Raw genomic sequence first — 22,745 nt, forward strand, 5'->3', positions numbered from 1 at the left:
GGCCAGGCGAAACCCCCAGCTCCAGCCACATGGGGACTGCTGCAATATACCGGATATTAATAGAAAGTGACCATTCTACTCCTAGAGAGCTATGCGAGTGGAGTTGGGAAAAATTCAGGGATCTGTGGGATGAAGACCATTAGTGAACTTGAGTACTGTAGGCCACCCCCCATCCCTGCGTTCTGCAACGTGTAATCGCTCGTAATCTATGAAGATGAGAGACATCCACTGAAAAGGAGAGAAACCGAGGCATGCGCCGATCTGCACAGCCAAAAGGAATAGAATATGATGGATCAATCAGATTAGCAAGTCCATTGCACAGTGTGATGCTGGCTCCCTTGCACCTGTTATGTGCGATCGGCCTCTTCAGGCAACGGAGGGTGGAACAATGAAAGGGCAGGGAGGGGAATTGGTTCGGTAAATAAGTAATCATTCATGAAAATAATACGAGTGAGCAGGCGCATACCTTACAACTTTACACACACGAGACTAACTCACTACTAGTCAACTAGTTAGTTTGTTAACTCCAGTAGGACTGACTAACCAAGTATCCATTCTCTCTCTCCATGAGTTACCAAGAATTCCCCTCCCACATTACTTTTTCCGTCAGCCTCGGAATAACCCACGTCATGATTTCTCCAACAGCTATGGAGTAGTAATACTTTCTCTTCTATATTGTGCGGTCCATGGCCTTTTAGAATTTGGGTCAGCTTGCTAATTGGGTAGTAGATGTGGTGACTCTGAGTAGTACTACTACTACTGCCACTCCAGCCCGGAGTGTCTGTTGCGGAGTTAACTGCCACCCGCACTAGAACCGGGGGGAAAACGACAACTAAACCCCGGCTTCAATGATGACAGTCACCCGCTCTTGACTCCCATTAATAAGGAAGTGGAAGCCTATCGAAGTTCGACCAGGAGACTAGACTACAATGCCGGTGGATGCGACCAGAGAGAGTATTTACCCTGACCAATGGTCAGGGCCCGCCATGAACCTTGAAGTGGATTACGCTGGACAGGCGTCCGCCCAAACCCCGTTACATCCGAGTTTGTTACTCCCATCCTTTTCCCCCCCGGCGTTTTTCCATTCCGTCTCCAGCATATTCCATCATTACCTATCGAGGCCCCCCTTCTTTATTTTTTATATTTTATTTTATTTTGCTCTGTGTACCCCGTCTGACTGATTCTGAGCCAACCAGCTCCTGCATCGCACAATCTGTCATATTTCTATATCTGTCCATGGCGTCCTCCCCACTTGACCATGGCTCGATGAACCCTTCTTCTGCCTCGTCCTCCGATCCGCTGCCCGCGACCGGCCCTCTGCCGTCGCCCTCAATATCTTTGCCCTCATCACCACCACCACCGCCGTCCTCCGCGGCCCCACCACTATCAGATCCTCCGGTGCGCCCTCCTCCTCCTCATCGCTCGGCCACTGTGGGAGCCTCGCTCCTCCGCGACTATGCCTTGCACATAGATCCTTCTCACACGACAAACGATATCCACGCAGCCGACTCGGCTCCCGAGTCTCCCAATCTGGGTCTCGGCTCACTTCAGAAACCTGATCTTCCTCGTGAGGGTGCCGCTGGTCCCTCTTTCACCTCGTCCTTCCTGCCACGCCGGCAGACGGCCTCTCTAGCGGGCCATCATCGGAACGCGTTGTCTAACGATTCAATCCCTCGCCAAACCCTTCTCAAAGCTCTCGCATCACGACCATCCATGTGCAACCACCAAAGCCCGAACATGCCGCTGGCGGCCTCTTTGGGGCTTCTCAACACGAACCCTACCTCATCGGAAGAAACGGAGCGCAACTCCAGCAATTCCTCGTCACAGATGCTCTCTGCAGCTCTATCCAATATTCAGTTAGGGAGCTACCTAGACCGTTCTCCCGCGACAGCCCGGTTGGTTATGCAGTCACCATGCTTCTTCCACCAGCGTTTCGATGACGCCGTAAATATTCAGAAGGTATTGGAAGAGATTGCGGACGACGAGTGGCTATCGCATTCCCGTCTGGTACAGACAGCGACTGGTGTCCGAGAGGTGTCGAAGCAATTGCAGCGTAGGCCAATCAAACGCGCTGTCAAGAATATTATGATCGTCACCAAAGCACGCGATAATAGCCTGGTGCATCTGACCCGCGAATTGGCGGAATGGCTCCTCTCCACCCCTCGCTACGGCAACGATTTGGGTGTGAACGTCTACGTAGACGCTAAACTTCGGAACTCACGAAGATTCGATGCACAGGGGCTCCTGGAGAAGGAACCCCGGTTCAAGGAGATGCTGCACTACTGGACCCCCGATCTCTGCTGGACAGCTCCCGAGAAATTCGATTTGGTCCTCACATTAGGAGGGGATGGGACCGTGCTTTTCACATCCTGGCTCTTCCAGCGCATCGTCCCCCCGGTCCTCTGCTTTTCTCTGGGAAGCCTAGGGTTCCTGACGAATTTCGAGTTTGAGAATTACAAGTCTCACCTTAATGCGGTCATGGGTGATGTAGGTATGCGAGTGAACTTGCGGATGCGCTTTACTTGTACAGTTTTCCGTAAAGACCGCAGCAAGGGCGCCGAGGCGGGCGCCGTGGAGGAAGGGGAGCAGTTTGAGGTGTTGAACGAGCTCGTGATTGATCGAGGGCCGTCACCATACGTGTCAAACCTTGAACTGTACGCAGATAATGATCTGCTCACCGTGGTGCAAGCGGACGGGTGCATTTTCTCTACTCCTACCGGTACGTGTGACCCGCAAAAACAACAGACTGATTTTTAAATCACCGACTGACATGTGGTCTCAGGTTCCACGGCATACTCTCTTTCCGCTGGCGGTTCCTTGATTCACCCCTCTATTCCCGGCATTCTTCTTACCCCCATTTGTCCCCATACACTTTCTTTCCGTCCCATGGTTCTCTCCGATACCCTGCTACTTCGTATTGCCGTTCCCGCCGGGTCGCGGTCGACCGCGTACTGCTCGTTCGACGGCAAGGGTCGTGTGGAACTCCGCCAAGGTGACTATGTTACCGTCGAAGCAAGTCAATACCCCTTCCCGACCGTCGTGGCGGGTAGTGGAGAGTGGTTCCAGAGCGTTCAGCGAGCGCTGCGATGGAATACACGCGGTGCCGTGCAAAAGAGCTGGCACAGCTCTTCAGATGCGGGTCTCGAAGCCACCGAGGATGACGAAGACACCGAGTGGGACATCGATACCGATGCCGGGCTAACTGGCACGGACAGTGGCTTGGGGGTCAGTGAGGATGGCGATGCAGGGTCTATCAGCCCTCTGAAGCGGCAAATGAGCATGTTCAGCACCTAGGCTGTTCATTTCCCCGGGTGCCGTCCTCCCGTTCTCACCTACCCCATTCTTCTGGGGTTATGCTTAAGTTTTCTTCTATTGTTCCCGTCAGTTCGGATACACATTTTATATTGTTCATTCCACGAGCGACACTGGTTGGCGCACGCGCATCCTTTTCTCGTTCCATGGAACAGCGGCACACATACACTTTCGTTTTTCTTTATTCGGTTTGCAGCGACGCCTAATAGACTTTTTGGATATGTTTGGTTGCCATAGCGGGCCTTGATTAGAACGCTATATTTGGTTTTATATATTGGGAAGGCACATCCGAGTCCGTGAGACCCCAGCGATGGATGCACAGGCGTTAGACGGTTATATCTGGCACACTAGTTGCGATAGAAATTGAAGAACTGAATGCCCAGGAGATTGCAATCTCGCACTGGGAATATATATGTTATCATGGTTACTGTCTTCATCTTCAATCGCTCCAAGTATCATTACTCGACCATCTCTATATATATCATTAAACCATACCATCCATCCTCAGCCACCGATCTATAAACACACCACATCAGACTCTGTGGTACCAATCACCAATCACCAATCACAGCACTCCGCCAGCAGCGCAGCCAATTCCTCCAGATACTTTTTATCCTCATCGTCAAATCCATCCGGCTCCGCACAATCAATATCGATAATCGCTACAGTCTGCCCAACATACACCATCAGCCATCATCCATCAGATACAGGTAACATAGAACAAGTACTCACCTCCCCCTTGCTCAGAATCGGCACCACAATCTCACTCCGGCTGCTGGCATCGCACGCAATATGGCCCGGGAAGTTCAACACATCCGGCACGACGACCGTCTCGCGCTTCTCAGCCGCCGTTCCGCACACGCCCCGCCCGAAGCGAATCTCCTGACATGCCGGACGGCCCTGGAATGGACCGAGGAGGAGGACGGGCTTCTTGTTGCTGCCCTCTTCCGAAGCGGTGGAGGGTGCGCCGAGGACGGGGAACTTGTCCTGGCGGATGTAGAAGCCAGCCCAGTTGACGGAGGAGGAGGGGGCGGGGAGAGCAGCGTAGGCGTGCCAGAGGAGGGAGGCGACGTTGGAGAAGTTACTGTATTGGTTTGGAGAGGGTTAGGTTTGATGTGCTCTTTGGGTGAGAGTGGGCGCGATAGTTGAAGTTGTTCTTACCTGACCTGTTGGCGGTGGGAGAAGTGGTTGGTTAGCTGGTGAATTGGATAGGGGAGAGATAGGAGTTAGAGGTAAGAAGATCGTACCCAATTGCGCTGGTCGTATACCAGACCCCGAGCTTGCTCTAGGACCTGGGTGTAGACTTCGGATTTGGAGCCATTGCCGGCGCCGAAGTAAGAAGAGTCTGCGTGAGGCTGGTGGGGGGATGTTAGTGGACGGATATTCCATGACTCGAAGGAACATGTGCTACAGCTGGAAAAGAGACTATACCATTATGATAGTTTGCTCGTCTATCGATCAGCGATGAAGCAATTGAGGATGGAGGGTGGATGGGACTGCGGCGATGACGCGAAAGACGAAGCGATGCGAAAAATGAAAGTGGGGTTCCTCCGCACGAGATTCAGCGATCGCCATCTGCCGTCCCCTCATCGCCATCATCCATCCCGGTCCCATAAGAACAACATTATTATCTAGCTATGAATAATCATACACTCGGTCATCAATGATATGAACCCGCTCGCGCTGGACCCTTTCTCTTGGCTGCAGCTGTGGAGCTTTCTTCGCATGGAACTGCTTTTCTGGTCCACCTCCGATAAGAGCTGCCCTTGGCTAGCTTCATTAGCAGCAAACTATAACTTACTCGGATCGTCCTGTCATTTTATTCCCCCCCGTCTCTCTCCCCACTATGGGTCTATACTTGCTCTATGTTAAACATCATGTATCGTCTCATTGCAGCTGCTATCCTGCTCATCCTGCCAGCCTACGCGAGGGATATTGTCTTCCCTCCTGTGGCTGCCATCCATGATAATCCCTCCTCCCACCAATATCCTCTCGCTCATGAAGACACCATTGACATCGTCACTGGTAGCCAATTTTCAGGTCTGACTACTTTCGCCAATCTGCCTTACCTCAATTGCTTCGTGGACGATGAATCAACCCTAAACAACTATGACATTGCCTTCCTCGGCGCTCCCTTTGACACGGTAGGCCGTTTCTCCTCCTACTTTTCCATCGATCGCAATTAATAGGCACACGTAGGGTGTCACGGCTCGCCCCGGGGCTCGATTCGGACCCAAGGGTATTCGACTCGGCTCCCGTCGTCTAGGCGGATGGAGCATCTACACGGGAGAAAACGCCTTTGCCAGCTGGGCAAAGCTTGTTGACTGCGGCGACGCCCCGTTGACCTGGTTGGATAATACCGTGGCGTTGAAGCAGCTTGATATGGCACACAAGGCATGCAAGCTATTACCTCAGTCTGTATATTCAATTAATTAATGTCGGGGGATATAGGTTGTCTCGTCTCGTCGTGCCAATACCACGCATTTCAGCCAAATTCCCCGTATCATAACCCTAGGTGGAGATCACACCACGACTTTGTCTGCTCTGCGGTCGACGTACGAGAAATGGGGCCCTGTTTCAGTGATTCACTTTGACAGTCATATTGGTATGCCAAATCCACACCACGAACACTCCATATATATAACAACACTGACAAGCTCGTTCTTAGATACATGGGACCCCAAAGTGCTAGGTACGCTAACTCTCCCCCATTGTATATATATGTATAACTAACAAACCTCTTATACAGGTGGAGGAATCTCTCACTACGCGTATGCAACTCATCCTCAACCAACCCCATTATACTAACACTTACTCGCTACAGAGGCGTCAACCACGGCACATTCCTCCACCTCGCCCACGAAGAGGTATATAATCACACCATCTCTCACTACCCCATCCCACCCCAACAACAAACTAAAACCAATACAGGGCCTAATCCGAAACACCTCCATTCACGTCGGAATCCGTGCCCCCGTAGTCCGACCAAAAGGCGACATCCGAAACGACCTCCGCTGCGGCTTTGAGATCATCACCGCCCGTGACCTCGACCGACTCGGCGTCTCCGGCCTCGTAGAGCAAATCAAATCCCGCGTCGGGGACAGCAGAGTCTATATCTCGGTTGATATTGATGTGCTGGACCCGGCTTATGCACCAGGTGAGTCCATCCCAATTTCCCCTGTTGTTACGCTTCTTGCAAGAGAATGAAAAAAGAGGAATGGAGAGAGGCTGATTACTATGTGTGATGAACAATGTATAGCAACCGGCACTGCAGAGCCAGGTGGATTTACTACGCGTGAACTCCTGACCATTCTTGACGCGCTGCGTGGGATGCCTGTTATCGGGGCGGACGTGGTGGAGGTCGCCCCGATTTATGACACGGCCGGGGAGACGACCACGCTTGCAGCGGCGGAGGTGGCCCATTCGTTGCTGGCGCTGATGGTTGCGCAGCCGGTTGGGAGTGATGAGTAACCTTTTTCCAGGTTACTCGGTAATATCTGGGTTGTACTGTGAATGTGTGTCTGGAGTTCATATGATATGAAGTATGTACATGGATGGGTATATTGCGCATATTTTCTGCATATAATCTACATACAAGAGCAATCATGCCAGAGGATGTTCATCTCCTCTTCTCCATCTCAGTCTCTTGCTCCTCGTTCAACTCAACCACTTTCCCCTCTGTAACCCTACTGTCGCTTCCGTCCCACGCCCCTGGGCCTGTGAAATGCTTTCGCCCCGTCACTACCCATGTCACCACGCTAACCACTGCAATCACCCCAATCGCAGCACTGGTGTAATTCATCGAGTCCTTCGTCACCGGGAATGACTCGGGGAAGTTGAACGTGATGGACGCAAACAGCAAGAACAGCAGCCCAAGCACGTTCAGACTAATAGACATTGAGGTGGGTAGCGCGAATGGGCCCGTAAGGGTACGTCGGTGGTTGGTCACATAGCCTAGCAGGCGACTTCCAAGGGCCATGGCGTAGGATAAATCTTATCCTCTGTTAGTTAAGTGTTTGCTATTTATTATTTGGGGATATATGTGGAGAGACCTACAGAATCCCTCAGTGGAAATGGCAATGACGGTCTCGAAGCCTGTCGAGGTACCAAAGTCGATTGCATCCAACGCGAGCTGAACGACCAGGGTGAGCAGGACGGCATTGATGGGGACCTGGCGCTTTTTGTCGACTTTGGCGAGGAATTTGCTGAACGGGAGGCCGTTGTCGCGGGCGAAGGCGTAGACACAGCGAGAGCCCTCTGCAAGGATGTTGTTCCCTGCGACAATAACTATTACAGCAATCATGCTGGCCAAGAAGCAGGCAGCCACTTTGCTACCAGTTGAGTCGTAAAAGATCTGGATGACGGGCACTCCGGTAGGGGAGTTCTGAGTGGTGGCGATATCACCAATGCAGAAGCAGAGAACTAGAAGGAAAGCAAAGCCGGTGACGGCGCCAAGGACAACGGACATTATGATTGCTTGCGGTGCTTGCTTGGAGGCGGATTTCATTTCCTCGGTCATGTGTGAGGGGGCGTCGTAGCAGCACATACCGAAGCAGGCCTGTAGGATGCCTACAATGGCTGCCATTGCCCGGTCCCAGCCGGTAAAATTCTGGAACTCGACAAAGACAAAAGAGGCAGACTGCTTATGGTCATTCGTGGCCAGGAGGACGACGACAGTGATGAAGAAAGCGGTTATGTTCCAGACAAGAATGAAACGAGCGAGCCGGTTTAGCAGATGGGGCCCCCAGATGTTGATAACAGCAGCAAGGATGGCCACGAGGTAGGCTACTAAGACGGTTTGCCAGCGCTGGATCTCGTAGGAAGGGAAGACGAGGTTTGCCATTCCGAGTACGAACTGTGCGGCGATGGAATTGTTCGTTGCGCCCATTGCGAGCAGTCCTAGTAGGTATCAGGTGAGTTTGGCTCAGCGCTTACAGTGCGAATGTTGTTGGAGTCATACCTATCAGCATGAACCATCCAGTAATGTATGATAACTCCCGGGAAAATTTTGGGGGAGCCAAGGCGGCCACCCACGAGTATTGGCCTCCAGCCACTGGATACATCGAACACATTTCGGCCATGGGGATGGCGACGGCTAGGGTAAGAAGACTGACACCAATGAAACTAAAGACCATAACCGGGGGCCCGCCCGACGTGACGCCAACGATGAAGACACCACTTAATGCGGTCCATCTTGAGGCAGAGTCAGCACAATGGGCTCTATATCTCGATGGGAGTGACTTACGAGGTGACGACGCTGAAACTGAACCCGATCATACCCAGGAGGCCAAATGACCGTTTGAGCTCTACGGAAATTAGCACACTTTCACAGGCCCCAGTCCAGTCAACGTACCCTGCTCATAGCCCAGATGCTCCAATCTGACATCCTCTCCTGTCGTAAGAGGGCCCACGGGCTGGATCTCATCTTCTGATATCGCCATTGTTGGGAACAGAGTCGGGAAAACAATGACAAGTCTACAATTGAGTTCATCGCGGCAGCCGCCACCAGTTGGGGGTATTTATTGCCATGCTAGAAGAGGGGGATGGACACCTCGGACTATGAGCGATAGGGTCATAGATGCATTCTGCAGGCATCGAGGAACCGGGGAAGCGATAGCCGGGGTAGCGATAAGATAAGCAGACACAGCGAGCATTGCCAAATCGAGAAGGTCTGCGCGATGGCCGGTGGAGCACATTCGCCCAGAAAAAGCTGGGGAGACCACCAGCGAGACAGAGCGAGCGCCTGTCTCCAGTCATGCCAATTTGTCATAAGCCATCCCGAGTTGATAAGCTTATCAAAGGCAACTGGGATAATGAAATGTGAGTAATAAGGATTTGTGCCGTGGGGAGTTTCGGAATGTCATTGTGGCGATTGGAGGACGGAGTTCTGAAGTTGAAGTTAGTTGGAGGTGGAGAAGTTGGTAAAGAAAAGGGAAGGACGACGAGATATGGACATGTGACTCTTCAGCCTCATCCTCTCTTCAGGTGAACTGGTCTGTTCTCCCTCTCTGTCTTCTGCTATTGTCTATCCTTCCTTTCTCTTCCCATGCCTTCAGACATGTCAATTTACCAGCCCATGGTTTTGGGTCTAGGTTGATCAATACCAAGCCATTGGAGGTTAGTGATCCGTTGACCATGTCCTATAGTCGCAGTTGAAGGTTGATGGAATATCCAGGTAGAGTGTTGAGGCACACTCATAAAACTCAACTAAGTTCATCATGATGAACTTTTCAGTCCCTGAAGACCAAAGCCCCTCATGATATATTTGGGCCGGCACGAGGAACCTAAGCGATTCTCGCATCCGACGGATCAACGACGTGTCTCTCGGCAGCCACAAACCTCAGATACACTCCTGCTGCTAATTAATCGTACCCTATACGAAATACGCAATATACGGCGGCAGACTGTCTATATAAAAAGGCCGCGGCATTTGCCTTGGTCCCCTGACCCCACACAACCCGCCGAATACGCAAATACGACAAGCGGTCCGCTCGGATTCCCCGAACAACAGTATCCGGGCCGTTACGCCTTTGCCTACACGCACCCACAGAATGGCCTCTTGAGGAGAAACGGCTGCTTGCGTTCCAGCGGTCAAGCCATGTGGATATGGCTGTCAAGGCTCGAACTATAAATGGCATGGATGTCCCCTGACCGTTACCGACGAGAACTTTAAATCCAGAGCCCAACAACCACCATGTCCATCGACCTCACTGGGAAAACCTGCCTCGTCACCGGTGGCGCCGGTGGCCTAGGCAAAGCTATTGCTACCCGGTTCTACTCCGCCGGAGCCAACGTGGTCGTCTGCGACATCAACGAGGAGCGACTCCATCAGACGTCGCTGGATCTTGCCGGACCCAGCGGCGATGCAAGACTCAAGGTCATCAAGACAGACATCACCTCTGCGACAGAGGTGCAAGCCCTTTTCGACGAAATCGTCGCGAAATTCCAAAAGCTCGATATTCTCATCAACAATGCCGGAATCATGGATCAATTCGATGCTGTCGGTGATCTGGATGAGAAGCTGTGGGACAAGGTCATGGCTGTGAATTTGACTGCGCCTTTCCTGTTAAGCAAGCTGGCCGTTCGGAATATGCTTGCTCAGAATGTGGTCAATGGAAGTATCGTCAACATCGTCTCCATTGCTGGGAAGGCAGGATTTATGGCGGGTATGTCATTTGCTGATTGGCTTCTTCTGCCTGGGTGAATTGACTGACAAGTACAGGTGCCGCGTATACCGCTAGCAAGCACGGCCTTGTTGGCTTGACCAAGAACACGGCTTCGTACTACGGCAACAAGGGAATCCGATGCAATGCGTTGATGATGGGTGGCATGGAGACGAACATCACAGACGCGTTCATGTCCAACATCAACCTGGAAGGGAAGGACAAGGCTGTTGCTCTCATGACTGCTGCTGCAGCACCGATGTGCGACATCAACCGCGTTGCTGAGCTGTGTCTGTCTATCTCCTGTGGTCCTGGTGCAGAGATCATCAACGGGACATGTATCCCGATTGATCACGGAATGTCGGGAGTGTTGGGTTGAGCTCATTCATTTATCATTCCGACTGTATATCTTCACTTCAATGTAAATACTTCACGCATTTCACCTACTTCCACTATCCCCTCCACTACACCAAAACGCTCATAAACAATCTGAAACTCCGCCAGAGTCTCCCTCCCCATCTCCATCAACGGCTCCCCAACCCAATATCCTCTCACCCTTTCGCAACCCTAACCTCAAACCACCAAATCGCCACCGCAACCTCAATCACCAACTCCGTATAAGTCCAGTTCATCTCCACATACAACCTCTGGTAGATGATCCTAAGGCTCACCAATGGTCCCCAATCACCCGCTTCTACAAAAATACAAACAAGGTACTATAAGTCGAGCCAGTCAACAACAAAGGCACAGGTGCCAGGCAGTGTGGAAGCCCACAGGGAATGTAAATGAGTGTAAGCTTCAATCGTGCCCTGTCTACTTACCCACCTGAAACATAAGTACTCAAGGTTTAGAATAACTATATGCTGTCTCCATCCCTTTTCTTTCCTTCCATCATCATTGACTGACAGTACTTTTCCCAGCATCTTAATCTACCTCTCTCTGTGAATACATCAGAATCGTTCAATGCAAGCCATTCCCCAGAGTCACTTCTCAAGAGCGATATGTGCTTGCCAGTCAGTGACGTCGCAGAGCGGTATCCCGAAGGACACATCACATTTGTGAATTCAAACAGCCCGTGTCACACTCACACTCACACTCACTACTCCGATCGTTGGTAACTACATCAGGGGCTACGGCCCGGCAAATTTGCGAGCCCTTGCAGTATTGAAAAGCATGGATTGACGATCTGATATTTCATGCAGGGCTTTGCGGGATGTATTATATTATACGAATCAAGCGACTACTTGGGGCAGATGAAATCAGGACTTGTAGTTCAGTAAAGGAGTAGAGCTGTTACCGTGTGCCATAACCCGGACGCTGCAGATCAAGGAAGAAGCATAAGATAGACCTCAGCTCGGGGGACTGGAGTCCAGTTGACGTACCACAGTGTCATTACGGGCTGTCAATGCAGGATGCGTTATCTAGCCTGTTATGCGGGCATGTCGAAAGGTACATTACATTGATGGAGAAGTCCTGGATAAGAACTTAGTAGTGGGTGGTCACTGTGTAGAAAAGTCACCAGCCGGGTGATAAGCGGCCAGCGTCCAATCATGTGTTGTTTCATTTCAATTTCATCAATCAGAGGTACCTGCTGAGCGAACTTCTTGGACTGGGCAAAAATATATGGGAATTCCGAACTACGAGCATCCTGGGTATGGATTACAAACATCGTATGCTATATACACACGGTATCCCATGCATCAGTCCAGATATGTCACGGACGTTCTCCGAGCCGCCTTACCGTAGGCCAGTTTCCAGAATGCCCATGGATTTATTGTGGCATCTTTAGTTTCCTTCCCTATAGAGAAGAGGCAATATTCATTGGGGACTTCAACATATTGGTGTTCTGGTGGGTCTTGCTTACCAAGTTTTGGAGCACGCACGGAGCGAGAATGTCCTCAGCATTGACCGGGGCTATGCTATCAGCTCTGGACGGTCCACCTACCTCGACAAAAAGATCTTCCAATTGCTAAAATGATCATCGTCTGTATTCAATATAGCACGGACGTATAATGTCTGGTCATCACCGCTGCATATCGTTTGGTTGGCTACGGCCTAGTCAAGCTACTATTATCCGAGCGCCAAAGCATCCGATTCCAAGCGCAGTCCGGTCGAGGCAAAGCTATCGGGTCCGAAATTGGAAGAGTGATTGGCTAAAGATAGATAGCATGGGGGAGCCGACGCTACCCTCACTCAAAATCAGGGCATCTGGAAGATGTTGGTGCGGGAATCAGACTGGTGTAATCACAGCCGAGCTGGTATCAGGTGTCCCGTAGGTGTGGCTGTTTTAGTTGAGGTGCTCATATTTAGGTTCTGACTGTTAGCATCCAGACCAAGACTTCCACATCATGTCCAGGCCTTGTCAGGGGGCTATACATGGCCAGACCGTATTCAAATGAGTCAACGAGGCTTTGAGCCAATCCACTCAAGGGAAGTCATACAACCCCATTTCATAAAGTGATGATAAATAGCCTACACAATGCGCCGAAGTTTGGGATCTGGCTCGGGACAGATGCATTGCCAGGCTGCATACGCACAGACTCGGCCCTGGCAGCTCTCATGAAAGCTCCTGCATTCGTTGTTGGATGCCGCTATGTCGGAGTATATACTAGTGTCGGAGGTACGTTCCCAGCCATAGATCCAGACCACGGTCAGAGACAGGGTTAGGCTTGGTACCAACGGCTGTTCATCTCAAGTCACATCCGGTGTTGTTTGCCCAGCACGTTAGGACACTGCCAGGTGTTTCAGTTGCATGAGGACCAGCTTCCTTTTTTGGACCTTTGACGTCAATGCTGACCAATAAGCAAGTCAGAGGATGACTTTAATATCGAAAGATGGGAGGGGCGACCGTAGCACGGGATCCGTTGTCTTGGATGCGCACGTTGCCTAGCATAGCCTCCATGCAAGCTCGATGCCATATCCAAGAAAGACAATAGAAGTGAAGAGGGGAAGGTGTGACGAGCAATAAGTGATAGCGGCGAAGCACCAGCGCGGCCTAGGTAGTCAGCCCTGCAGGGGTTATTCCAGTCACAGTGGATGGTGGGGTTGTTGATTGATTGATTCAGCCATTGTGACGCGTGATTGATCTGCATCCCAGTCACCACCCACCAGTCTGTAACCAAATACTATGTAGCTGGCTTAAAGGCCACGGACTAATCAGCTGGAGTTGATCTGCCGGGGGTCAACGTTGCGTCTGACGAAGCCTACCCTCCAGAACCGCGACCAAAGATATTTCGTCAGGACATCCTGGTGTAAGATCTATGCTGGTGCCTGCGCCATGGATCGAGGGTTTATCCGGCAGGGCGGGTCAACGAGCCTTCACGGACCAGACACGAGAGCATACGGTAACAGGGATTATTTGGCAGACTGTTAAGAAAGATTGGCCAGTAAATGCTATCCTGTAGAGCAAACGGAACCCACATAGATTGAATCTTCAAGGCTATTTTCCTCGCTCAGGCACACCGCGTTTGCCACCCTTGGAATCGAGTTCCAACCAACATCATTGGATCTTGAAACGGCAGAAATCACAAAGCGAAAAGGTCAATGCAAAAGTAGACGCAAGTAGCCAGGCAGATCCGACCATAGATCCAGACGCGTCGCTGGTGAAATTCTGGGGCGGGGCATCTGGTCGAGCGAGTGTGATGGAGGGGGAGACTAGAGGAAGTCGTCTGATCGCTCAGCACGGCGTGAATGACGCCCTCACCCTCTCACATTCTTCGTGATGGCTTTCAGCCATCTTGGATGGCACTAAAGTGACAAGTGTTGATTGCTAAACGGCGTGGTGGGTAGACCATCCTAGACCGTCCTATCTAGACCATCTTTTGTCTTTCTCAGTTCTTGTGGCCTGGGCCGATCGAAGGGGTTGACTGGAAGGATGAAAAAAGTTCCCAGCCTAGTTGCTGCTCTCCGCAGTTCGAAGGGGGATGGCCAGGGCTCTCTGTGACACCGGCAGCTGCAGATCGACTGTGCGTAGAGAATCGGTTGGGTCTGGGGTTACAGTGCGCTACTGGATAAATGACTCGCAGCAATATTCTTCTGCTAGCAGTAGTTAGTCCCTGATAGTGTCCCGATAGCGTCGCCATCCCCTCCAGACCGATAGCCAGTCTCCGTTCAGGATTAATCCTCCCATCAGCTTCGGCCAAAGGGCCTCGGGCAAGCATGGACTCACTTGGGGAGGGGACCGTCTCGCTCGGGTTCCGTCTAAGCCCAGGCAATCCTGGCTGTGCCTATTATCCTCGAGCGTATCGTTATAGTAGCTGTGTGCTCTGACTCTATGGTGTCTTGCGATGGTAGCCGGCTGGGTCACCCGAGTTTCCCGCGTGTGGTTACAACAGGTTTCATCGGCTGAACAGGGGTATCAGGCGAGAGGAACTGCTGTTGAGGAGCCTGGAGGTGAATATAAACAACCACGGAGTCCATGCCAGAGGAGACTAGACGAATATCTGGCGGTCGCCGTCTTATGTCGTACAAACTTCATCCTTTGTCCGAATCCATCTGCTTACTATTTTTCCGAGTTTACGGAGTACCTCTACAGCACTTCATCGTTCTGTGACTTTTCTTTTTTGGGGCCTGGCTGACAGGTGACTGACATCGTTCACTTCGCCCACGATATTGGTTACTCATCGCTCGGTTTGGGAACTATTTATTCCTGTTAATTCATTTGCATGATAGAGACCAAGGAACAATTTTCTTTCATGCCTCCTACTGGATTCCAAGCAGACTTGCCAAGAACTTCCTGGTTCAACCATCCACTCGCTGGCATTTACCGGGCCTTGGACTCCTCCTTCCGTTAACCTTTCAACGTGACCTGTCTTATTTATTATTATTGTTTTATTATTATCATTATCTTGCCATATTGTCACTGTCTGCATTCTTGCCTTGTTTGGTTAGGTCACTTCCATTCCTCGCTTCTCTTCTTTTCTATTCTCTACTACCGGTGTTGACCGCTATCACTCCCACTGGCGGTATTATTCTGCGTCACTGGTTGCCGACTTACTAGTAGTAGTGACTACTACTAGCCCCGATCACGACTAGTGCCCGTCGGTTCCTCAGGAACCAATCACCCCTCCTTCCCATCCAGGAATACGATAGTCGACCGACCCGGGTTGTCCGTGCGGCCTATAGAATAAGTTTTGGAGGGTGAGGTGAGAAGTCGGCTGCTTCGATGTGAGTGGATGGATTTCCAGTCTCCTTTTCTTTTTGCCTCTCCAGCGTATCAGCTCTGATCGTCTCTCCCTCTTCACTCTATGGCACGTTTCTTTTCCTTCCCTAAATTTTTTTTTCCCCCTCTTTTCTCTCTCTCTTCTTTTTGTTGCAGCGAAGTGGAGTGGAACCCGGATGGGCGGTAACCATACCGTACTGTACCGTGGGAGCTCCGCTTTTGCCCCTCTCTCCAGGCTTTGGTTCCCGCGTCTCCCGCCATGACGCCATGGGTTCGGCTTGCGTTTGTGACGGTTTTGAGTTTCCCCGCAAGCTGACGATCAATTAGAATTCCTTAGTCTGGAGGAGAGGCAGTGGGCAGAGAAAAGGAAAAAAGAAACAAACCAAAAACAGAAATTTGGCTCGGGGTAGATTAGAGTTCGGATTGGAACAGAGAGGGGAGAAAATAAGAGAGAACGGCAGTATCAAGAGTGAGGCAGACCAAAAGAGGGGAGTTGCATGATTTTTTCCCCTGAGTCATAGTATCACTGCGACGGCGGCATCCGCGGAGGGTAACGTATTCTGAAGAGAGAGAGAGAGACTGATTTTCAGTGGGTGTACCTGTCACTGTCAGGGAGGAAGTCATCCGGGGGTGCCTGGATTGGCATCGTCCCATCCGGCTTATCCACTTACGGTGCTGACAACTGGGGAAAGAAGAGGGTCAAACTAACAGACAAAGAGGGAAAAAAAAGAAAGAAAAAGAAAGACCCATTCATAAGGGAAAGGGAATCCCCGTCAATGGCTACCTCTCCACCCTCTTCTTCTCCCTCCGCCTCATTCTCCTCCCCTTCCCTGTATCCCTCCTCGCACAGTTCCTGTCACTCTCCGCCATTGCTCAGCAGTAAGTCTTTCCTTCTCCTCGTCAGTCCTCTTCAATCAATCCGTTCATCTTCCCCTCCATCAAACCTTCCGGCCAACCATGCAACTTTGCCTTCCCCACTCTTTTCAGGCAGATCTCACCCTGTCCCTCCTCCCAACCTCAATTTCCTGATTGGCCCCTCTACATTCCTCTTACTTTTTAGACCCTTTTGCCTTGTCAGAGTCTTGCTTTGCTGTTGCGGTTTCAGTTGTTGGCACTGATCCCAAAAACTGATCCCCACCTGACACGTGTGGCATCTACCTCTGCACATTCCCAATGATTCATGCTGATCGCGTGCTGCCTCTAGCCAATCTTTCTTCCTCCTCCTGGTCGCCCTCCTATCGTCCGTCGAGCTTCTGTGCCCGAGACCAGTTAGAAAGTCTCATTGCCAGACACGGTCACCCCACCCGAGTTTCGTTGTCATCGCTCCAGGAGTTAACCGCAACCTCATCTACATATAACCCGCCTTCCCCCGCGTCGTCGAGCTCAGACACGACAGACTCCCTCGAGACCCTCACTCTCACCCAGTCAACCTCCCGACCTATTCCCATCCCCAAGCCGTCTCCCACCCTCCGCGATAGAGACTTCCCCGTCACCCCTCTAACAGGGCGTTTTGACAAAGGCTACTACTTTGCCCACCGTGACCAAACCCCCGAGGGGCAGCGAGAAAAGGAAATCCATCGCAAGACCAGTCGACCTGGTCACCACCCTCATCGTTCACCCTCGTCCAGAATGCGTTCTGACAGCTCAACTTTCTACCCGCCCGCCATTGCACCCGCCATGTCTCCAGCTGGCCGTCCCTCCTCCCCGCAGCCCTCCCGCTCGCAGGGCCAAAACACCTCCAAGTCAATGCCTGCCTTCCACCTGGGAAGCTTGCCACGATTCCATCCTGCAGTCTACCAGTCTTCCGGCAGCCCTCAAGCACAGCCTTCTTCACCACGACTGCCTCGACAGCACGGGTATCGCACGTCTTCTGGCTCCCGTGATGGCATGTGGCAGTATCGAGACCTTGTGGATGGGGCTGCCCTGCCCAAGACTCCTGGAACTTTATCGCCGGGCCCATCCGCTCCGCGACTAGACCCTCTTCGCAGCCCTGGCCCGGTAACCCCGCTGGCGCTTGAAGAAGCAAGTGGCTATCTGGCCTCGGGCCCATCTAGCTCTTCCGACTTCTCCTCTCGAGAACACTCTGGGCCGGCCCCAGATATGGTGGACAGGCTAATTGCTCGGGAGACTGAGAGAAACCGACAGAAAGCGATGAAGCCCCTCAAGGGCTTCTAGGGTTATCGTGAATACATCCACAGTGGCAACTGTCCTCGGGCGGATGGTTGTCAGCAATAGTTATGCTTTATAGCATGACTTAGACCTCGGACTTCGGACTCCAGGTCTCATTGAGTGCTATCGGTGGCCTGCAGGACAGCACCGATTGTGAGCTTAAGTTTCGACTTTCTTTCGAGGCCATTCGTGCCAAATTGTTTCTTTTCACCTTCTCCATAAAACCACTACTATGTATTATGAAATTATGCAACTATACCCCACAGCTGATCCGCGGGATTTCCCGGATATTTGTATTTCCTCTCCTCTTCTGCTATTATTCCCACTGGGGTTGACACTCCCTTATTCTCAGAACCGAGTTTGCGCCTTTTTGCTTTCTACGACACTGTGTTATTTCGGGCATTGTATCATCAAGGGTTGAACAGAAACAGCCTGTCATCCTTGAGGTGGGACTGGAATGTGACGTTTCGCTCAGTTTGTCATATATACTTATGAATTCGGTTAAAGAAAGCGACAGTCGGTATAGACGACGTGGGAGGTGATTCATTGCTAGTTGCAAAATAGGCAATGACAGTGAACTGGGTTCGATCAAACCCCAAGAAAAGCAATAGGACACATAGTTAAATGTTGTCGGACTGACCTGCCGACAGCGGATTAGTTGCTATCTACTGTAGATACTGCACTACTTTGTACTAACAGTGCTCCATCTTTCGTACTAGTAGCAATGGATTAGAGCGACGTGAGTGGCTCCCCCAACCCTTTTGCCCCCCGATCGGCCGCCCATCCGGTCGGAGCTGGGCTGCTGCTCCCCGAACCACCGGATTTTGCGGGGCGCATCTGCTGCTCTGCTTGTTCTTCTCCCCCGTCTTTCGCCTATTGCTCCTCTGGATCATCTTCCTCTCTTATAACTGCATACTAGAATACCCTGAGAACCATCGCTCTCATTCCCCATCCTGGTCAGAAGTTCGTGGCTCTCAACCATCAATGGACTTCCCGTGCGCTCGTTAATTCCGCTCATTGCTTTGTCCCGATAGCGGACCCCGACACACCTTCCTCCACGAATTTTTGATCCTCGGTCAAACCCAACCGACTCTCAATTTGACACTCCCACACATCCTTGAGTAGAGGGAACGACATACCAGCCTTTGCGACACACGAGCGCTTCCCTGTCGACAATGTCGTCGACGTCCGCACCGCTGCCAACCTCCACGACATCCGGAGTACCAGAGCAACATTCTTCCGGGATTATGGCCAAGGCCGATACACCAAAGAACAGCCCGCCAAAGTCACAGAGCTCTAAGCATGACTATAAAGGCTTTGTAGCGGGAGTCTTCTCAGGAATCGCCAAACTTAGTGGTATGTTCTTGCCCGCGCTGCGCATAGTCTTCGTGCTTTCTTGGGAGTAACCATCGCTAACAGATTCCGATCCATAGTTGGCCATCCGTACGTGACTGCGCACCTTCTTCCTCTTCCCCGCCACTTATACTGCCTCTCAATGGACAACTCTATATAATCTCACAAATTGACCATGGGTGATTCTCGCGCAGATTCGACACAATCAAGGTACGCTTACAGACGAGCCATGATGGGCATTTCCGGGGCCCATTGGACTGCCTGCTACAAACAGTCCGCAAAGAGGGTGTTAGTGGGTTGTATAAGGGAGCCACTCCGCCGCTGGTCGGTTGGATGGTCATGGACTCTGTGTGAGTAACTTTGCCCGGCGGCTGGAAAACGCCAAAAAGAGAAAAGAGAGAGAGAAAGAGAGAGAGAGACGGAAGGACTGATCAGTCAAACACAGCATGCTGGGTTCCTTAACCTTATATCGCCGGCTATTACTGGAAAACGTGTTTTCGAAACCAGAGATTCGCGCAAGCATGCCGTTCATTGGCAAGCAGACGGATCTTCACACGCTCCCTAGCTTCGGTCATGGCATTGCGGGCATCATGGCTGGAACGACTGTCAGTTTCATTGCCGCACCGGTGGAGCACGTCAAGGCGCGTCTTCAGATTCAGTACTCTGCAGATAAATCCAAGCGCCTGTATAGTGGACCTATAGATTGCGTTCGCAAGATGGTAAGAAATACGGGTCTCCTAAAGCGTCCGACCTTGTTGGCTGACCTATATACATAGCTTCGCACACACGGCATTGCCGGATTATATCGTGGACTCTGCGCGACCATGGTATTTCGGTCGTTCTTTTTCTTCTGGTGGGGTTCCTACGACGTCCTTACTCGGTTGATGAAGGAGAAGACCAGCCTGTCTGCCCCTGCCATCAACTTCTGGGCCGGGGGGATTTCCGCGCAAGTTTTCTGGATCACGTCGTATCCGTCCGATGTGGTGAAGCAGCGCCTCATGACGGACCCGATGGGAGGCGCCCTGGGCGACGGGCAGCGCAGGTTCCAGTGGTGGAAGGATGCTGCAGTGGCGGTCTATCGGGAACGAGGGTGGAGGGGGTATTGGCGAGGATTTGTGCCATGCTTCTTACGAGCATTCCCGGCGAATGCCATGGCTTTGGTTGCATTTGAGGGTGTGATGCGGTGGCTGCCGTGAGATTGTGGTTCGCCGCCGAGGCAGAAGGCGACGATGAAGCTACAGAAGCACAACACACGGATCTCGCTAGACCCGAACGATCAAGATGAACGGGACTCCAATAGATCCTTGAAAAAAAGGCTACGTTGTAATGTGATAGACGATAGAAATAGAATTCAATTCTCCAGCCAACCCATCCAACGGGCCCGATCGTGGGGCGCGTCTCACAGCAGGGATTCATCAATCTGGCCGGGTGCAACGGCCGCATGCGGCGATGCCTCGCCCAATGCAGCCACTGCTGCACCTTCCACTACCTTGTGCAATCCATGGAACAAATCCTTCGGATTCTTGTCTACGAAGGAATCAAGTTTGACCAACCCAAATCGGTGAGAGGAGACGGCAGGATGTTGTGGTAGACAGAAGAGAGAGTGTGTGTGAGAGAGACAAGTGTGTGCAGGAGGTGAGTTGAGAGACAGACAGAGGGTTCGGGCTCCGCATGTACTTTTTCCGGCCTGCTTCAACCTTGCCATGGTTCGTTCAATCCCGTCATCTCCAATCTATCTTCTTCCCTCTCTTCCTCCTCATCCTCTCCTCGTCCGTCTTGAACTTCTTCGCCTCACTCTCCTTTCACCTCCGCAGTCTCTTCCGCTATGTCCGGGGCCCGGATCATCCGCCTTCTGATTGCTGGCTAAAGAGCTCTCTCGCCTTCTCGCCGGGCCAGATCGATTCCGCCGCCGCCTTATCCAATCGCGCAGTTCAACCACAACCATCACCTTGACTGCGTACCTCCCCCTTCTCCCTCAATCAGCAAACGGCTACGATGGCCGTCGCACGCTCGATGCGTCGCACAAGCCCCATTACGGTCTTCCTGGCTGCTCTGCTAGCTTTCGGATTCCTTTGCTTTCTGCTCTCCCCTTCCTCGTCCGCCGCCGCCGCTCCTCCTGTCACCGATTCCTCCTCGCAGCTACGACGAGAAGATGCCGCCGAACATCCCCTTTCTCCTCCGACGAAACCCTTCCTCAGATCTCAAGCCGTTCGCGAAGATGGCCTGAAAGCACCCCCGCCAGTGATGCACTACAATCTCAACGAGCTCAGCAGCACCAGCGAATCCATTAAGAAAGGGGAACGGGTGCTGATTCTGACCCCATTGGCCCGCTTCTACCAAGAATTCTGGGACAATGTAGTGAAACTGAGCTATCCACATGAGCTCATCTCGATTGGATTCATCGTCCCTAACACCAAGGACGGCCATGTCGCGGTCACCGCGCTGGAGCAGGCAATCAGCGAGACTCAGTCCGGTCCGATTGACAGCCGCTTCGCCAGCATCAGTATCCTTCGCCAGGACTTCGACCCGCCCATTCAATCGCAGGACGAGAAAGAGCGCCACAAAATGTCCAACCAGAAAGCACGTCGTGAGTCCATGAGTCGCGCCCGCAACAGCCTCCTCTTCACCACCCTCGGTCCTAGCACCTCCTGGGTACTCTGGCTCGACTCCGACATTGTCGAGACCCCAGCGACCCTTATCCAAGATCTGACTGCCCACAACCGACCTGTGATTGTCCCGAACTGCTTCCAGCGCTACTATAACAAGGATGCCAAGAAGATGGATGTCCGCCCTTATGACTTCAACTCGTGGATCGACAGTTCGACCGCCGAACAGCTTGCGGAGACAATGGGGCCGGACGAGATCCTCCTCGAGGGATACGCTGAGCTGCCCACCTACCGCACCCTGATGGCCTACATGGCAAATACCGGGGCGCCCCGTCCTAGCCGCGAAATCGAACTCGACGGCGTCGGTGGAACAGCACTCCTTGTCAAAGCGGATGTGCATCGTGACGGCGCCATGTTTCCCGCCTTCCCATTCTATCACCTCGTCGAGACGGAGGGTTTCGCCAAGATGGCGAAGCGTCTGGGATATTCCGTCTACGGCTTGCCTGATTACTTTGTACGTTCCCCTATAATTTTCCCATCCGATTGAACCCGCTAACGCCATGGCCACAGGTGTATCACTATAACGAGTGATGCGATAGATTCCAATTACGAGATGAGTTCACATGAAGCGAACATCCAACAATAGACCGGAACGGAGAATGTTTGTTTTTTGCTTTGCTTTACTTTGCTTTGATTAGACTATCCTAGTTGGCGATTTCCACGTCCACTACAAGATTCTGACTTCACTTTATCCATCTACATCTACTTGGGGCGTTTTTATGTTACGTCCGCGCGCTGGGCGCTTAGTGGTTCTGGTGTTCGGGCTGAGTAGCTGTCTTGCAACTACTACTACTATATATAGTTAGGATTTATGTCCATTTGCTATACACTGCACTCGCCTGTTCAATGCGCAAACAGTCAATAAGCCGAGGAAGCGTAGGTTTCGTCCGTGCAATATGGACGAGATTACTCCTTAGTGGT

The 22,745-nt window shown here is 51.9% G+C and overlaps 10 protein-coding genes across 10 annotated transcripts; 7 read left to right on the top strand and 3 right to left on the bottom strand.

Annotated features, from left to right (window-relative positions):
- The first annotated feature begins 912 nt into the window (after positions 1-912).
- BDQ94DRAFT_93495 (putative NAD+ kinase Utr1) lies at positions 913-3,509 on the top strand. The gene is made up of 2 exons (XM_026776879.1): positions 913-2,719; positions 2,783-3,509. Exons 1-2 carry the CDS (start codon positions 1,237-1,239, stop codon positions 3,292-3,294), a joined length of 1,995 nt encoding a protein of 664 aa, XP_026621914.1. The 5' UTR covers positions 913-1,236; the 3' UTR covers positions 3,295-3,509.
- Positions 3,510-3,714: 205 nt separating this feature from the next.
- Positions 3,715-5,070, bottom strand: BDQ94DRAFT_151324 (GAF domain-containing protein). The gene is made up of 4 exons (XM_026767736.1): positions 4,744-5,070; positions 4,558-4,667; positions 4,045-4,399; positions 3,715-3,981 (listed from the first exon to the last, which is right to left on the bottom strand). Exons 1-4 carry the CDS (start codon positions 4,744-4,746, stop codon positions 3,871-3,873), a joined length of 579 nt encoding a protein of 192 aa, XP_026621915.1. The 5' UTR covers positions 4,747-5,070; the 3' UTR covers positions 3,715-3,870.
- Positions 5,071-5,189: 119 nt separating this feature from the next.
- Positions 5,190-6,783, top strand: BDQ94DRAFT_174363 (agmatinase; the record flags this gene model as incomplete). The annotated part of the gene is made up of 8 exons (XM_026772330.1): positions 5,190-5,456; positions 5,512-5,730; positions 5,764-5,917; positions 5,981-6,004; positions 6,062-6,083; positions 6,137-6,179; positions 6,244-6,469; positions 6,572-6,783. 8 exons carry the CDS (start codon positions 5,190-5,192, stop codon positions 6,781-6,783), a joined length of 1,167 nt encoding a protein of 388 aa, XP_026621916.1.
- Positions 6,784-6,931: 148 nt separating this feature from the next.
- BDQ94DRAFT_174364 (putative GABA permease) lies at positions 6,932-8,753 on the bottom strand (the record flags this gene model as incomplete). The annotated part of the gene is made up of 5 exons (XM_026772331.1): positions 6,932-7,305; positions 7,369-8,211; positions 8,273-8,505; positions 8,558-8,618; positions 8,666-8,753. The coding sequence occupies 5 exons, from the start codon at positions 8,751-8,753 to the stop codon at positions 6,932-6,934; spliced, it is 1,599 nt and encodes a 532-aa protein (XP_026621917.1).
- A 185-nt stretch (positions 8,754-8,938) lies between these two features.
- BDQ94DRAFT_151329 (uncharacterized protein) lies at positions 8,939-9,504 on the top strand. The gene is made up of 2 exons (XM_026767737.1): positions 8,939-9,199; positions 9,256-9,504. Exons 1-2 carry the CDS (start codon positions 9,170-9,172, stop codon positions 9,466-9,468), a joined length of 243 nt encoding a protein of 80 aa, XP_026621918.1. The 5' UTR covers positions 8,939-9,169; the 3' UTR covers positions 9,469-9,504.
- A 179-nt stretch (positions 9,505-9,683) lies between these two features.
- Positions 9,684-10,940, top strand: BDQ94DRAFT_151332 (SDR family NAD(P)-dependent oxidoreductase). The gene is made up of 2 exons (XM_026767738.1): positions 9,684-10,478; positions 10,535-10,940. The coding sequence occupies exons 1-2, from the start codon at positions 10,007-10,009 to the stop codon at positions 10,852-10,854; spliced, it is 792 nt and encodes a 263-aa protein (XP_026621919.1). The 5' UTR covers positions 9,684-10,006; the 3' UTR covers positions 10,855-10,940.
- A 974-nt stretch (positions 10,941-11,914) lies between these two features.
- Positions 11,915-15,052, top strand: BDQ94DRAFT_162500 (uncharacterized protein; the record flags this gene model as incomplete). The annotated part of the gene is made up of 14 exons (XM_026769563.1): positions 11,915-11,924; positions 12,058-12,145; positions 12,280-12,410; positions 12,535-12,620; positions 12,653-12,733; positions 12,906-13,137; positions 13,412-13,413; positions 13,541-13,545; positions 13,620-13,781; positions 13,932-14,026; positions 14,061-14,193; positions 14,407-14,473; positions 14,549-14,668; positions 14,810-15,052. 14 exons carry the CDS (start codon positions 11,915-11,917, stop codon positions 15,050-15,052), a joined length of 1,455 nt encoding a protein of 484 aa, XP_026621920.1.
- A 388-nt stretch (positions 15,053-15,440) lies between these two features.
- Positions 15,441-16,388, bottom strand: BDQ94DRAFT_93584 (uncharacterized protein). The gene is made up of 3 exons (XM_026776881.1): positions 16,117-16,388; positions 15,830-15,948; positions 15,441-15,670 (listed from the first exon to the last, which is right to left on the bottom strand). Exons 1-3 carry the CDS (start codon positions 16,288-16,290, stop codon positions 15,535-15,537), a joined length of 429 nt encoding a protein of 142 aa, XP_026621921.1. The 5' UTR covers positions 16,291-16,388; the 3' UTR covers positions 15,441-15,534.
- A 1-nt stretch (position 16,389) lies between these two features.
- On the top strand, positions 16,390-17,966 carry BDQ94DRAFT_93566 (uncharacterized protein). Its single transcript, XM_026776880.1, has one exon. It carries the CDS (start codon positions 16,810-16,812, stop codon positions 17,809-17,811), a length of 1,002 nt encoding a protein of 333 aa, XP_026621922.1. The 5' UTR covers positions 16,390-16,809; the 3' UTR covers positions 17,812-17,966.
- Positions 17,967-18,980: 1,014 nt separating this feature from the next.
- Positions 18,981-22,355, top strand: BDQ94DRAFT_162501 (mannosyltransferase complex subunit MNN9; the record flags this gene model as incomplete). The annotated part of the gene is made up of 6 exons (XM_026769564.1): positions 18,981-19,165; positions 19,353-19,508; positions 19,604-19,877; positions 19,935-20,333; positions 21,142-22,278; positions 22,335-22,355. 6 exons carry the CDS (start codon positions 18,981-18,983, stop codon positions 22,353-22,355), a joined length of 2,172 nt encoding a protein of 723 aa, XP_026621923.1.
- Between the last annotated feature and the right edge of the window lie 390 nt (positions 22,356-22,745).

This window comes from Aspergillus welwitschiae (assembly GCF_003344945.1).
Source record: "Aspergillus welwitschiae strain CBS 139.54b unplaced genomic scaffold BDQ94scaffold_41, whole genome shotgun sequence".
Lineage (NCBI taxonomy): Eukaryota > Fungi > Ascomycota > Eurotiomycetes > Eurotiales > Aspergillaceae > Aspergillus > Aspergillus welwitschiae.

What these genes read in the sequence shown, in the direction of transcription:
- BDQ94DRAFT_93495 (XM_026776879.1), top strand. Translation starts at nt 1,237, where the DNA reads ATGGCGTCCTCCCCACTTGACCATGGCTCGATGAACCCTTCTTCTGCC. An exon ending in CATTTTCTCTACTCCTACCG is followed by an intron (nt 2,720 to 2,782) that starts GTACGTGTGACC and finishes ATGTGGTCTCAG; the next exon opens with GTTCCACGGCATACTCTCTT.
- BDQ94DRAFT_151324 (XM_026767736.1), bottom strand. An exon ending in TACGACCAGCGCAATTGGGT is followed by an intron (nt 4,400 to 4,557) that starts ACGATCTTCTTA and finishes TCCAAACCAATA; the next exon opens with CAGTAACTTCTCCAACGTCG. An exon ending in CGATTCTGAGCAAGGGGGAG is followed by an intron (nt 3,982 to 4,044) that starts GTGAGTACTTGT and finishes TATGTTGGGCAG; the next exon opens with ACTGTAGCGATTATCGATAT.
- BDQ94DRAFT_151329 (XM_026767737.1), top strand. Translation starts at nt 9,170, where the DNA reads ATGTCATTGTGGCGATTGGAGGACGGAGTT. An exon ending in GGCGATTGGAGGACGGAGTT is followed by an intron (nt 9,200 to 9,255) that starts CTGAAGTTGAAG and finishes GGGAAGGACGAC; the next exon opens with GAGATATGGACATGTGACTC.
- BDQ94DRAFT_151332 (XM_026767738.1), top strand. Translation starts at nt 10,007, where the DNA reads ATGTCCATCGACCTCACTGGGAAAACCTGCCTCGTCACCGGTGGCGCC. An exon ending in GAAGGCAGGATTTATGGCGG is followed by an intron (nt 10,479 to 10,534) that starts GTATGTCATTTG and finishes TGACAAGTACAG; the next exon opens with GTGCCGCGTATACCGCTAGC.
- BDQ94DRAFT_93584 (XM_026776881.1), bottom strand. Translation starts at nt 16,290, where the DNA reads ATGGGACGATGCCAATCCAGGCACCCCCGGATGACTTCCTCCCTGACA. An exon ending in CATGCAACTCCCCTCTTTTG is followed by an intron (nt 15,949 to 16,116) that starts GTCTGCCTCACT and finishes ATTGATCGTCAG; the next exon opens with CTTGCGGGGAAACTCAAAAC. An exon ending in AGCTCCCACGGTACAGTACG is followed by an intron (nt 15,671 to 15,829) that starts GTATGGTTACCG and finishes AGAGGCAAAAAG; the next exon opens with AAAAGGAGACTGGAAATCCA.
- BDQ94DRAFT_93566 (XM_026776880.1), top strand. Translation starts at nt 16,810, where the DNA reads ATGATTCATGCTGATCGCGTGCTGCCTCTAGCCAATCTTTCTTCCTCC.